This window comes from Coregonus lavaretus (assembly GCF_964263955.1).
Source record: "Coregonus lavaretus genome assembly, chromosome: 38".
NCBI classification, from domain to species: Eukaryota; Metazoa; Chordata; class Actinopteri; order Salmoniformes; family Salmonidae; genus Coregonus; species Coregonus lavaretus.
Window position 1 is genome coordinate 8,005,491 of NC_140025.1, and position 15,369 is coordinate 8,020,859.

Here is a 15,369-nt window from a genome sequence, read left to right on the forward strand (position 1 = left end):
GCGTGTGTGTGTGTGGGGAGGTCGGTCAATGTGTGAGTGAAGCTGGTGGGGGGGGGGGGGTTTGGTCCCCCTGCCTCTTTCGCCCGCAGGCCTGAAGGCCGTGCTGGAGGCTGCCTAGTCTCCCTCTGCCCCTGGGGTAAACACACACATTCACACGCAGCCTGCATGCCTGCATTCACACATCCCATTCAGTCAGACAGCTTTGATTCACAGCATGCTATGGTGTAGTTTTACTTCTACATGATTTCTGATGGATGTTGAGGTGACCAAATTGGGCTATTCAGTGTTTAGGCATCTTCTTATTGAAGGGATTTCCATTTAGTCTAAAGTGAATGTGTAGGATCTAGATCATTTGAAAACCCACTGTGTGTATCTTACCCAGTGTGTTTCCCAGTGTGTGTGTGTGTGTGTGTGTGTGTGTGTGTGGGGATGGGTGCTTGTCTGTGGAGCGGCACGGCGCGCTCAAACACTCCCGAGCTGTTGTTGGGAGTCGTTCAGATTCAGACACCAGTGATGTTGCCATGGCGACAGTGTGGGTGCACGCTCGTTAGTGAAGCGTAATGTCTCTGTCTTTCTTTCCCTGGCACAGAAGCTCGACTGACTCCAATGCCTCTGCCGGTGCTTACCACACTCGAGTGGTGGAATGGAAAACGTTTTTTCTCTCTTAGACCCTTCATGGCCTTATACAGACACGGGTCTCTGTGTCTTTTTGAATATCATGAACATACTGTGTTTGGTAGGAGGGCAGAAGCCTTGCCTAAGGAAACTGGCCTGGGTTGTGTTCATTAGGCACGAAATGGACCAATGCTCCAGTGAAGCGGGGAGGTGCTATCTGAACTTGTCCAATAAGATATGTTATGTTTTCCATTGCAAAATGTTTTGAAACAGTTTGCCCTAATGAACACAACCCTGTTATATAGCTCTTGACATTCGTAATTGATGGACGCACCAAGCCCACGTGTCTGCCGTTTAGAAATGTTTTGTGATGATGTGCCCTAATGAACAGAACCCTGTTTTTGTTGTTTTTCCTCAGTCATCGATGGAAGAGGTAGAGCTGGTCAAGGCTGGCTACTGGTGAGCTCACGCCTCTCTTTCACAACCTCCCAACTGACTCCTCCTCCTCTCTTTCTGGGTTTTGATGACCTAATTTTTTTCTCATGAGTAATGTGGCCCGCTGCATGCCCCGGAGGGCACGGAGGTGTCAGATATAGCAGGACACCTACAAAACCTGACTCACACACTCCGACACCGAGCCCGTTACGTCTGCTGAGACGTGGAAGAGCCCAGCTCCCACTGCTGGGCCGTATTCATTAGTGCACACCATAGCTAAACGTAGCAAGGTATGTCTTGCAACGGAAAACCTTTTGCAACGAAAATAAGAGTTTCTTATTGGTTATCTTATAAGTCCAGGTAGTCGCTCCCCGTTTCGGTCCGTTTGCTGCCGTTTGATGTCTAGTGAATAGGACCCTGGTTTCTTGAGTCCGATCCCGTCCTCTTGTCTCTACATTTTAGATTTGACATATAATTTAGTTTGCACGTCAAGGTAGGAGGGCTGTTTGAGTAGTGTACATCATCTTTAACCTTTTTAGTCATCTCAGAAGCAAGAACCAAATATTTTATGCACTGGCAGCCAACTGTCTGTCACACTAGCTTTTTTGGGGGGTTGAGAGTTGAGAAACTCTAGCTCATCTTTGAACGAATCTTGGGTTTTGATTGTGAGTCTAGTGTTGAATTGTGTTTTAGTGGTTGTGGCCAAGCCGAAGTTTCAGCCTTTAGTTTCAGTTGGATGATTCTCTCACTGGTTTCAGTATCCTACCCTTTAGCCAGAAGGGGCTTATGGAACCACTTGCATCATCGGAGTATCTTGGAAGCTATCCTGAATATTTTATGCTATCTTGACAGTGCAGCTTTATGGAGGAGTTTCTCATATACCTACCCGAGGGGAGTGAGCAATACTTAAAAAACAGTTTTATTCGCACATTGACACCCACGCGCATGCACACACACAAACACACACACACACACACACACACTCCTATGCCTTCATTCACGAACCAGAACTAGCATGCTTACCAGTGCACACGGGAGACTAGCTCCTTCTCACATACACATGCCTGTACAGTGGATGCATCCCAAATGGCACCCTATTCCATACATAGTGCACTACTTTTGACCAGAACTCTATGGGCCCTAGTCAAAAGTAGTGTACTATATAGGGGATAGGGTGCCAGTTGGAATGCTGCCAGTAACAAAAGCTGGGATTCTTCATTTCCACGTGCAGGGATGTGTTTGTTGTTGTGGGGGGTAGGGTGTCTGGGTATGCATGTTCTCAGAGGACAGGGAACTGTCTCATGATAGTGATTCAGAGAAAAGGGGCACTGGGGGAGGGAAGGAGGATGACACACCAAACAAGGTTACAGAGGGGAGAAATAGACCTCTACGTCCATCCATACTAGCATACCACTTAGGATGAAGCCATGAGTTAGGATTGCATACTTAGTAGTATGTTAGTGTGGCTATTCGAACAGAGCCTCTGTCTGTGTTTCTCAACCCCTGGTCTAAGATACTGTTGTCCTGTCAGTTGGTGGACCGGTCATCAGTATCCAATGCTATGGTGCGGTGCAAAGTCAAACCAAGTCAGCGGTCATGATTTGGTTAGTTGTCAATGTCACCTGCTAGTTTTGAGTGATGCGAACCATCTAAGATTCGATCATGCCAGGGGTGCCTGATACAACAGTGGCGTTCCAAAACTTTTGTAAGTCACTAACATGCACATGTTGTGAAGTTTCTTAACATTTTCTCCTGTTTTCTTTTTTCCTTCCCTCCACCCCTGTCTTTACCAGTGTGCCCAAGGACTGTGAGAGCTCCTTGAGGAGACTCCAGGCACACACAAACTTACACACACACTCTCTCACACACACACACACCTCACACTTACTGACATCCAGATGATGCTGGAGGTGCAAGAGGAAAGAGCAGCAGCCACAGCAGGAAACTTCAGCCGGAAAGAGCGCGTCAAGAAGGAGCGGGACGAGGCAGGCCCAGACAGTGGCCGAGCCAATAGCAGCACTAACCCCTCCTCTAATAACCACAACCCCGCCCCTAACTCCGCCCTCGCCAGCACAGGCCATAGGAACCCCCGGGCAAAGGCCACACCCTCGGCCAGCCCGCACCTGCACTTGACTCCGCCCTCCGTCTCCCTGGGATCGCCGTCAATGCATTCCAGCAATCCCAAAGTGAGGAACTCCCCGTCGGCTAACACGCAGAGGTGAGCTAGGTCCATGTCTGCTATTATGTCTCTCTCGGCTCTTTAAAACAGGGGTACACCTCAACTTTAAGGACAAATTATCCTCCGCTCCGCCCGCGGGCCACAGGTTGTACATTCCTGCTTGACAACCTGTCAGTCCCACTGCATAATGAAAGAGTTTGGATGCCTTCCACGTTGTCTCAAAAGCAATCGGGCTGCGTATCTCTTGCGATTGCTGTATCACCTCAATGTGGTTCTTGAGATGTTTAACACTTCTCCAGGCGTTATGAGATCGGATAGTCTCTACAATTAAGACTACCTAGAACGAACCCTTTGTCCTTCTCTGATTAAGACCACCATGTTGGCTGCCATGCCATCTGACTCTCCATTCTGTGTTGTAGTTATAGTGTGGTATTTATTGAATCCTGTCTAGTAGTCGGCTCTAAGTCCTCCGCTCCTAAACCTGCCAAGAGGCCAGGCGAGCTCAGATCTAGCAGATCTGGCATCCTGTGTGAGGTTACATGACGACCAGACTTGGTGAACTACTCTGGCCTGTTAAAGCTTAACCTAGTGCAGCAGGTCCTGGCTGTGCGTGAGCCCTGGAACAGTGACATGAGTGTCTCCACCCTGCAGCTGCCTCTCTGCCAGCCCATCCCGGCCCGGCCTGTGCTGACTCAGGCCCTCTGGGGCTAGTATAAAGGCTGCAGCTGCACTGCCAGAGCCCCGCTGGGGCCCATCTCACAGTAGGCACGCCGGCCATATTGGCTCAACGTTTGGCTTCGGATCCATATTAGCTCCGGTTTTGGCTGCGAGGCCATTTTGGCTGGGTTTTTAGAAGAGTGCTAGGGCTTATGTTTCACTGCTAGCTGGAAAGGGAGAGCTGGAGAGGAAAGCTCCATTTAAATGGAGGATTGACTGAGGCCTGGTAGGGGCCTGTTTGGGGTTTGTTGTTACTCCCATTGAGTGCTGTGACTGCCAGTCAACTATTTTCAATCAGTCGGTGGACTTTTAGCCCAGTGCAGTGGTCATGCTAAACCTTGTACCACCAGCAATGGATTCTGGCAGTGTTCTCGAGCTACATTAGTGTGTGGTCAGACCAATGACTGAAGAGGAAGCGAGACACCCCACTCGCTGTTTTTATTTTCTGGTTCAATGAAAGTCCATGAACTAAGTAGACCATACCCAGCTGCTATTGCATTGGTGTCTATAGAAGACACATCCAGTTAAGTACTGGAACTGACAATTATTTTTCAATGCCTGAGTGAACTATCTTCATTTATCCACCATCTTTGGTCAGAGTACCCCTTCCGCATCAGTTGTGCTTCCCTGTGTTAGGTTCAACATCCCGTTTCTTCTCCGACTTCACCGTGTCGGCTACAGAGCAGCCCCCTGTCCATATGTAACTGGTCTCCATGGCAATGGGGCGAGTTGTGTTCCTGTCTCTAGGTTTCGGCCCAGCACAGGGAGAAATAAGGCTGTGTACTAGTGCCTACTTTAACAGGGCACCGATTATATATTAACACCCCCCTCCACCTCCCCTGCTGTTCCCAACTCTGTCAACAAAGAAAGGGTGAGGACTGGAGGTGGCCGTGTTTACCCTTTTATTAGTCACTCACCTGCATGCGTCATGCCTCCCCGGCCAGGATCTGGGCTGTGTTCATTAGGGCACGCAACAGAAAATGTTTTAAGAGGTTTTCAACGGAAAATGAAAATAAGCGTTTCTTATTGGACAAGTCCAGGGAGTCCCTCCCTGTTTCAGTCCATTTTTGAACGTATTGGTGCCTAATGAACATGATCCGACTGCTGATTTAAGAGTGGCGCTTTCTCAGGGCGGGGAGCTGCCATGTGCCTCTCTCAGCCTCTGGGAACTAGTCTCAGCTGTAGTACTTGCCTGTCTGTTCTCGCTGGAACGTTTATGTAAGAGAATATTAATGGCTCTTCTGTGATTTCTCATGTGTTGTTGATCATGACGGCAGTTGGTGGTTTGATGTACAGAATGGGTGTATTATTTTCTTCTGTTTAAGTGCATGCGATACGACTTTCTTTTGGCTTTCCTGTATTTTTTAATTGTTTGATGTTCCCCCACTAACCCTGGTTGTCTCTTCTCTCCATCAGCAGTCCCAAACAGAAGCAGGAGGCCATGGTGCGCTCCCCACCCGTCATGTCTCCCTCCAGCGCCGCCCAGATGGATTCAAAACTGCCCAATCAGGGAAAACCGGGGGGCGCTGGCAGCCAATCGCAGCCCTCGCCCTGTGACCCCAAGACTCTAGGCCCTAAGGGGCCTGTAGGGAGCCTGGGACTAAAAAACGGACAAGGCCTGAATGCAGGCAACGGGGCCAAGGGCAAAATGAAGAGGGAAAGAAGCACTTCGGTGGAGTCGTTTGAGCAGCGTGACACAGGGACGCCCAACAACGAGGGGGATCAGAAAGGTAAGGCCGAGCCCTCCCCTACAACTAGTGATGGAGCCATCAACAGGTTTAGTCTGTCAACCTAAAAGAAGGCTTTTGATGTGGAAGACAGAGTTAAGATATGCACATGCAACTCTTAATGTCAAGTAGGTCATTTTCTCCAGAATCTCAAGGCAGAATATGGCCCCTAGTGAAAATGACTGTTCATACCAAATAGTGAGAAGCTCCTGTTGAAAAGCAGTGTTGTTTTTTCACCTTCAACATCACATTGCTGTTGCACCTTCTTCTTAACGGTCCGCCGGGACATCAACTAGTCAGAGGGGTGAACTCAAACTAGGTCTAGGATGTTGAAGTGTGAATTATTAACTCATGATATTGAGTTGTCTGAGTGGGCTTGTGTCAGTGGGTGTGTATTTATGCTCTGTCTGTGTGGGCTTTACTCTCTGTGATTTGTGACGGCTGTAGAGTCGTGTCCTTATAAGATGGCTCCCAGGCTTATCTGGCATGTCACGATGGCCCCCAGGACACACTATTCTTGGTGGCTGTCTTCCTAGTAAGAGAGAGCGTATGTATGTGTATATGTGTGTGTGTTCCTCCTCGGGGCTGGCTGTGGTGCTGCATTAAGACATCCACACCCCCGTTTATCTCCTGGTGGAAACAACTCTGTGTGGGCTGGAGCCTTGGAAGAAACCATCTCACTGTGTTAGAGGGGGTGTCCAGTCATTTTCCCCTTAGTATTTCCCTTTCACTGAGACCTCTGGTGGTTACTACTGAGATTGCTGTTACTGAGCGGGATCTAATTCTACTTTCATATATGAAATCATATAAATGTGAACTGTATTTTTCTTTGATAATGAGCCTACCACAACTAGATATTTATAGATGAATGAAAATGACAACCCTTATATTTTACTATCATTTGTAGAAGGGTCCTCAGCTGTGTTCCAGTTTTAGTGTGGCAAGTAAATGGTGAATGGGTGTAGTGTATATTAATAAAATACACTCCCAGAATACCCCTCCGGACACATCAGTTTGATTGCTTAGTGTTAATGTAGATTGTTAGGTAATTGTTGGTTTAATTGACATGCTTTAGGTGTGTGCCAGTGGCCATTTTGTTTGTGGCATGTGCGTCTGTTGATGTAGCATGTGGATCATTCTGCGCAGGGAGCTTCCACTCCATCATGTCAATCTCCAGCTAACACACACACACCACATGCGCGCACGCACACACACCATCCCACCTCATAAAGTTTTCAGGCTCTATGCCTCGGGGCCTGCAGTGCACTGCTCACAGCTGCTTGCCTGGAGGGGCCGACAGGTTTGGGGCTGGTGGTGTGGACAGAAGGTTCTACAGTTCTGAAAGCGAGTGGTTTAGTTTGTCGACAGTGCACACTCATAGTGATGTGTGAGACTGACTTCATTTGAAAGTATACATACAATGGCAGACAGGGTGCTGAAGTAGGGACGCAGATTAAGCCTAGTCCTGGACTAAAAGTACTTGAAATAGAGATTTATTGGATCAGGCTTCTTCTGGGTCAGGGAAACCGGCCTTTAAAGTTTAAGATGCTATCGTAAATTAGTGACTGTGTGTGACACGTTTTTGCATGTTTAGTTGTCTACATGTGAGACTTTGGGGTAAGGTACAGGGTCATATTTGGTAGGCACGAAATGGAAGAAAACACTAAAAAATGGAGTGAAATGGGGTTGTACTATTTGAACGCTCGTTTTTGTTTTCCGTTGCACTACGTTTTGCCTCATGAACACGACCCAGGCCACCCCTCAGTGTCCCGCTGTGCTCCCTGTGGTTGTTGTCTGTTTAAAAGACACCGGGCTAAATAATTTACATTTCCACCTCCCCCCCCCCTCTCGCTCTCTCTCTGAGATCAATCAGGACCGCCCACTTTACTCCGCATGCCTCACAGGCAGCTTGTTTCCTTCTACTCATTGGCCCGCTGAGAGCATTGATCTGAACTAGTGAATAGGCAACACGTTATTTGGTCGTAAAGTGTTAATGCTGTCGCCTAGCCTGGCCCCAGGTCTGTTTGTGCTCTACAGCCAACTCATATCATCATTGTCCATAGGATTTGGCAAGACAGCACAACCAGTTCTGGAACCAGGCTATGAATGCTGCATCACATTATTGTAAATCCGCAAACACCAGCTAGGCCTAAATGTGTTGATCAATTACAAAATGCATACGTGTAAAGCAAAAAATATAAAAAACTTAAAGGATTGGTGATTTAGGTTTGATATCTGATCTGAATCTAAAGAAATACACCTTCACTTGTGCATGGCAAAATCAGTAAATTGTATTGAGTACAGCTTTATAGGTGTGCTTGATTGACACTAGTCTGACTTAGCTCCTTCATCTCTCTCTGGTGTAGAGTTGGGCAGCCGAGCCAAGAGGCTGTGTGTAGCAGAGCGGCGGCAGCCCTACAGTGGAGCGGACTGGTGCTCTGGGGGCGAGAGTGACGAGGAAGACCCAGGGTTCTTTAGTAAGTACTGTAGCTGCCTGGTCAACTGGTTCCAGATCTGTTTGTACAGTCTTACCAACTCCTATGGTCACTGCCACAAACGGTACTCTGGCAGTGTTTACATAGGCAGCCCAATTCAGATCTTTTTTCCACTAATTGATAATTTGACCAATCAGATCAGCTCAAAAGACCAATTAGTGGAAAAAATATCAGAATTGGGCTAACTGTGTAAACGCAGGCAAACAGATCTGGGACCAGACCAGTGAACTGGGCTTGGGAAGGAACAGAAGTGTGATTTGCTATGAGGGCTCCCCGTGGCCCTCCTAAATAGCGCTGAGAAGATTACGCAGGCCAAATGGTCTGGGGCCATATGTGTCAAGCGTCTTAGAGTAGGAAGCAGTTTTGCTTTTTAGATCACAGTGAAATAAGATTACATGGACAAGAACTGATCCTAGATCAGCAATCCTACTCTGGGATGCTTAATACTGTATATCTCTTCTGAATAGTTCCAGGTTGTATTTATTGCAGTGAACAGATTAAATCAGATCTTACAACGCCCCCGGAGAGGTGATTTAACGTTTTAGGAACCACGTATAGCGATATTTTGAGATGTACAATGGAGACAACCTGGAACGCCACCATTGGTTATGAACATCATGGTCTGGTCCATAGTGTTCTCTCATTCTCACCTCTACTCTCTGTTTCTCTCTCCAGACTGTAATTCGACAGAGATGAAGCCTCTGGACTCCAACAACTCGCTCAGCTCGGCCACGTCGACACACAATGCCGTTGGAGGGCAGAGCATGGAGCTGGGCGGCAGCGGTCCCAAGCCCGGGTCAAAGGTCGTGTACGTCTTCACCACAGAGATGGCCAACAAGTAAGCTAGCTCTGGCTGTTTGTTTGTATGGTTGATTGGTCATTGTTCATGATCTGTACATTTAAAGTATACCACACACTGAATTCTCTCTCTAGATTTAACTGTGGCAGAAACTCCCTCAGGCCAATGCTTCTTTGACCAATCCGATGCTTTTATATCTGACAAGGAGGGTGCAAGTTCACACTTCTGGAGAAGGGTCGAGACTAGTGAATGCATTCAAAAATGAAGTGAAGTCACCTGATGGAAACCCTAGTGTGGGGTGTGTTGGCCCCTTCCCTCCCGACGCTTCGGAGAGCTCTAGCCAGTTCCCGGGTCTCTGACCGGTACACTACCATCTCCTCCTCACACCCCCTTTACACTCCACACACCCTTGTCTGCCCTGAGTAGCCTAGCCAGCCCCCTGGTCAGTGTGTTCTGTCTGACAGACTAGCTGTGAGTGATGACAGAGGGTCACCCAAACTCCGGGCTGTCCCCTAGTGGGGTGGTCCCATTTGATTGACAGGGGATGACAACAATGTCTCTCTCTCTCTCCCCCCCCCCCCCCCCCCCCCTCTTGTCTGCCCTGAGTAGCCCAGCCAGCTCCCTGCTCAGTGTGTTCTGCCTGTCTCGACCTCTGAATGCTCGGCTATGAAAGCCCACTGACATTTACTCCCGAGGTGCTGACCTGTAGCACCCGCTATAACCACTGATTATTATTTGACCCTGCTGGTCATCTTTGAACGTTTGAACGTCTTGAAGAACGATCTGGCTTTAATGACCATGTAGTCTTATATTCTCCACCTGGCACAGCCAGAAGGGGACGAAAATGGCCACCCCTCAGATCCTGGTTCCTCTCTAGGTTTCTTCCTAAGTTCCTGCATTTCTAGGGAGTTTTTCCTAGCCACTGTGCTTTTACATCTGCATTGCTTGCTCTTTGGGGTTTTAGGCTGGGTTTCTGTATAAGCACTTTGTGACATCTGCTGATGTAAAAAGGGCTTTATAAATACATTTGATAGATTGATGAGGAGAGATGACGAGGCCATTCCAGCCCTGCCACTCCTGTCCCTAACCATGGAGCTCTCATCACCTGTTTAGTTCACCTGTGTAGTTCAACTGGCTATTACTGCGTATAGTTGCTTGAACTCCCTCCCAGAGCACATTGGCTGTGTTTACACAGGCATCCCAATTCTGATGTTTGCCCAATTATTGGCAAAAGAGCTGATCTGATTAGTCAAAAGACAATTAGTGATAAAAAATTGCCCTAGACATCTCCTAACCTCATGCTTTGTAGGATTGGATCCTTGAGCTGCAGTGAATGAAGGACTCCTTCTTCTTCGTTGGGGTTTTATGGTGGTGTGCATACCAGTATTGGGTGCATTGCCGCCGCCTACCTGGCTGGAATGTGATGAGACTAATGGAGGTGTTCCAGATTCTGCACTCTAGTCTACATGAATGGAAGAAGTAATTGGAGAGAGTAATTGAGGCTGCTGTGGCCTATTCGCAGACGGGTGATTATGGTTTTTGATCGTCTTGAGTCCTTTGTGGTTATTGCTGATTTGAAACCAGTCGGTGGATAGAGTATATAGATGCCTTCCCTTTCCCCGTCTGTGATTTTGATATGTGAACCAAGGAGTATGCCAAGTAGATTTAAAGGCCCATGATATCAACATGCAGTAAATTAGTTAATAGACCAATAAGAGTTCCAACCCTCTGTGCCAATAACAGCTCATTTCAGTTTTCCACTCCCAACTAAGACCACTCCCAGACAGTCCTAGCTAAATTCTTGCTTGAGAAATTGCCCTTTGCAATTTTGGTTTATTTTTGACTATTTTAATTGAAAACAATCACAGTAAGGTACCTAATTGTTACCCAGAAATACATTTTTAAAAAACGTCTGCATTGGACCTTTTAATGTCTGCTGTGGTTATTGTTCACAATTGTGCCAATATGGCTTTAATGATAGGCTTCAATGATAGGCTTCAATGTCTGGGTTGGCGCCCCCCCCCCTTGGTTTGTGCTGTGGTGGAGACCTCTGTGGGCTATACTCGGCCTTGTCTCAGGATTGTAAGTTGGTGGTTGGGGATATCCCTCTAGTGGTGCGGGGGCTGTGCTTTGGCGGAGTGGGTGGGGTTATATCCTTCCTGTTTGGCCCTGTCCGGGGGTTTCTTCGGATGGGGCCACAGTGTCTCCGGACCGCTCCTGTCTCAGCCTCCAGTATTTATGCTGCAGTAGTTTATGTGTCGGGGGGCTGGGGTTAGTTGGTTATACCTGGAGTACTTCTCCTGTCTTATCCAGTGTCCTGTGTGAATTTAAGTATGCTCTCTCTAATTCTCTCGTTCTCTCTTTCTCTCTGAGAACCTGAGCCCTAGGACCATACGTCAGGACTACCGGGCATGATGACACCTTGCTGTCCCCAGTCCGCCTGGCCTTGCTGCTATTCCAGTTTCAACTGTTCTGCCTGTGGCTACGAAACCCCTACCTGTCCCAGACCTACTGTTTTCAACTCTTAATGATCGGCTATGAAAAGCCAACTGAGAGACCTGAGCCCTAGGACCATACGTCGGGACTACCGGCCGTGGTGACTCCTTGCTGTCCCCAGTCCGCCTGGCCTTGCTGCTATTCCAGTTTAAACTGTTCTGCCTGCGGTTATGGAACCCCTACCTGTCCCAGACCTGCTGTTTTCAACTCTTAATGATCGGCTATGAAAAGCAAACTGAGATTTATTCCTGATTATTATTTGACCATGCTTGTCACTTATGAACATTTTTGAACATCTTGGCATGGTTCTGTTATAATCTCCACCCGGCACAGCCAGAAGAGGACTGGCCACCCCTCATAGCCTGGTTCCTCTCTAGGTTTCTTCCTAGGTTTTCGCCTTTCTAGGGAGTTTTTCCTAGCCACCGTGCTTCTACACCTGCATTACTAGCTGTTTGGGGTTTTAGGCTGGGTTTCTGTACAGCACTTCGAGATATTAGCTGATGTAAGAAGGGCTATATAAAATAAAATTGATTGATTGATTCATTTATTAATCTGATTTGGAAATGGGACTCTTCCACCTGTAGCATGTTTGAAATGCACACACACACACACACACACACACACACACACACACACACACACACACACACACACACACACACACACACACACACACCTACTCATAAGTGTGCCCCTCTGTCTGCAGGGCAGCTGATGCGGTCTTCACTGGCCACTCGGACAACATCATTGCCTTCCACATGAGCAACATCTCCAAGGGCAACAAGCCCCATCTACCTGTGGTAAGACTAACCCACTTCAATACAAACTACTTTTAACTAGCTTAATATTTCTCATAACATTTGGGGAATCATCAAAACCTATCAGACCATTTGCATTGTGCCCCATGTTGGTCTGGTAATATAATGTTAAAACTTTAAGCATGGTTCGGATAATGTTATGATATTGGTCCAACTCAAAATAATTATGTATTTTCTAAAGCTATGTTAATTATTCAACCGGGCATGCTTTGAGTGTCTGTTAATGTGTAAGAGTCAGTGAACGGGAACTTTTGGTAACCCCACCAACCCCTCTCTCGCTCTCACCCTGTGTTGTAGAATAATCAGATGGGACCCCCTCGGGGTGACTCCAAGCAGCCGGGCGGAGCCCCCCAGCAGCAGTCATCTCACCCTTCCGACCAGAACCACCAGCAGGCCTCCAAAGCACCTCCACCAGGCCAGCAGCAGCCAGCAGAAGCTCAGCCTCAGGGGGCCAAGCCTGGGAGCTTCCCCCAGGACGGGGCCTCCTCTGGGGGCATGGACTCTAAGAGCGGAAGCCCCCAGGACGGCACGCCCCACGACCCTAACAGCAACCCTGGAGGGACACCCGGCCACCAGACCCCCTCCGGGGCATCCCAACAGGGCTTCCCCTCTCTGGACCTTCCCAATGGGGCCGACGCTAAACTCACGGCCCAGCAGCAGCAGCTGGCCCACGAGCTGATGTCCAGCATGGGGGACAACTCAGAGGGCCTGTCCCAGGAGCAGCTGGAGCACCGCGAGCGCTCCCTGCAGACGCTCCGGGACATCCAGCGCATGCTCTTCCCCGACGACAAGGAGTTCTCCCTCAAAGACATGGTAGCCATGGGGCAAGGCAACCCGGGCGGGCCCCCTGGGTCCAACCCCGGCATGATGGAGGGGGGGCCCAAGAAGCCAGGGGAGCAGGGCCCCCTCCAGGCCATGATGGCCCAGTCCCAGAGCCTGGGGAAGCCTGGAGGCCCCGGGGGGCCCCGGCCGGACGGCCCTCCGTTTGGGCCCGGAGGCCTCAGAGACATGCCCTTCTCCCCAGACGATCTGGGGCCCCCGCCTCCTGGGCCACATATGAACTCTCACGGAGGGCCCGGCGGTGAGCACGGGGATCACACAGGGATGAACCCGGAGCAGATGGCATGGCTGAAGCTGCAGCAGGAGTTCTACGAGGAGAAGAAAAGAAAGCAGGAGCAGATGCAGCACCGGGGGCCCATGGGTGACATGATGATGCACCAACAAGGCCCCCGGGGCCCCATGATGCGCGGGCCCCCGCCTCCCTACCAGATTAACTCGGCTGGGGAGATGTGGGGCCCAGAGCACTTCCCAGAGCAGATGAGCATGGGCCCCCGGGGCCCCATGCACCCCCACATGCAGAGGATGCCCGGCGGCTTCCCTCCTGGCATGATGAACCCGGGTATGGAGGGCGGCCCAAACCCCAGGGGGCCCCGGACCGGCATGAACTGGCCCGACGACATGGGACCCAACATGGGCGATGGCAGGGGTTTCCCGCCCGGACAGGGGCCGTTTGTAGGGCCAGGGGGTCGGGTGGAGAGGTTCCCCAACCCACAGGCGGTGCAGGAGGCCATGTTCCAGCAGGGCATGGGGGGTGACAAGCAGGGCATGGGGCTGCCCCCGGGCATGATCATGGAGATGAACAGGATGATGGGGGGTAATGGCCCCCGGGGGCCAATGGACGGCCCCGGCAATGGCCCTAACGGAGGAGGCATGATGTTTCCCAGAATGCCTGGCGACGTTGGCCCCATGAGCCCATCCTCCAGGATGGAGTTTGTCAAGGGCTTGGGCCGCGACATGGGCCATGAGTTCAGCATGGGCCCTGGGAACATGAACATGGGGCCCAACCCCCAGATAATGCAGGCTAAGATGAGGGGGGAACCTCCCATGAACATGAGCCCCGAGGAGATGATGAAGATGAGAGGAGGCTCCATGCCAGAGAACATGGGCCCTCAGAAGATAATGCAGGGGCCTCCCTTCCCTGACCAGGGGCACCACCCAGGGGACTTCAACATGGGCCCCAACCGGCACTTCCCAGGCATGGGGCCTCATGGGCCAGGGCCTGGGAACCCTAGGGGCCCCAGAGGCGAACCCCCCTTCGGCCCTGACCAGCGAGGACCCAACCATGGCGGCAACGGTCGCCTCAGCCACATGCCCCCCAACCCGGGCCCGCCCCCCAACCAGAGGAACATGGGGGGCCGCAAGGGACCCCAGGACATCCAGGGTGGCCAGGCTAACTCACCCAATATCAACCCCCTCAAGTCCCCTACGCTGCGGCAAGTCCAGTCCCCCATGCTGGGCTCGCCCTCTGGGAACCTCAAGTCCCCCCAGACGCCCTCCCAGCTGGCCGGCATGCTCCAGGGGCCTTCGGCGGCGGCAGTGGCTGCAGCTGCGGCGGCCGCCTCCATCAAGTCTCCCCCCATGATGGGTTCAGCCGGAGCCTCCCCCGTCCACATGAAGTCGCCCTCGCTCCCGGCCCCCTCCCCAGGGTGGACGTCGTCCCCTAAGCCCCCCATGCAGAGCCCGGGCATCCCCCAGAACAACAAGCAGCCGCCGCTCAGCATGACCTCACCCAACATGATGGGCAACGTGGAGCAAGGTGAGTCCCAGAATGTTCTCCTCTGTTAGCCTTCCATCAATTCAGTTCAGTAGATTGTGCTTAATGGACTGAATCTTGACTTGACTTAACTCAGACTCAGGCAATGGGACATTTTTTATGAAAGCTTGACTTGAATTAGGATTCAGCCCTACGTGTTCTCTGCATAAGAAGATACAGTGGATATTTATGTAACTAATCTCTCTTCTCTCTCCCCTTCTCCTCCTCTCCCTCTCTTCTCTCTCTCCTCCTCCTCTCCCTCTCTTCTCTCTCCCCTTCTCCTCTTCCTCTCTTCTCTCTCCCCTTCTCCTCTTCCTCTCTTCTCTCTCCCCTTCTCCTCTTCCTCTCTTCTCTCTCCCCTTCTCCTCCTCCTCCTCTCCCTCTCTTCTCTCTCCCCTTCTCCTCCTCCTCTCCCTCTCTTCTCTCTCCCCTTCTCCTCTACCTCTCTTCTCTCTCCCCTCCTCCTCCTCTCCCTCTCTTCTCTCTCCCCTTCTT

The 15,369-nt window shown here is 50.5% G+C and overlaps 1 protein-coding gene across 3 annotated transcripts in view; it reads left to right on the plus strand.

The window, feature by feature from the left end:
• The window catches only part of LOC311112585 (B-cell CLL/lymphoma 9 protein-like), a 34,421-nt gene that overhangs the window by 15,682 nt on the left and 3,370 nt on the right, over positions 1-15,369 (plus strand). Inside the window, exons 4-9 of one of the 3 annotated variants that reach the window (XM_084155724.1) lie at positions 2,844-3,268; positions 5,363-5,676; positions 8,040-8,150; positions 8,844-9,006; positions 12,170-12,263; positions 12,579-14,877. In XM_084155724.1, the coding sequence (XP_084011850.1) occupies positions 2,949-3,268; positions 5,363-5,676; positions 8,040-8,150; positions 8,844-9,006; positions 12,170-12,263; positions 12,579-14,877 (3,301 nt within the window). In that variant the 5' untranslated portion in view covers positions 2,844-2,948. Of the gene's footprint in view, positions 1-2,843; positions 3,269-5,101; positions 5,165-5,362; positions 5,677-8,039; positions 8,151-8,843; positions 9,007-12,169; positions 12,264-12,578; positions 14,878-15,369 lie in introns of those variants that run through there. The other 2 variants (XM_084155725.1, XM_084155726.1) reach the window with 2 other exon arrangements.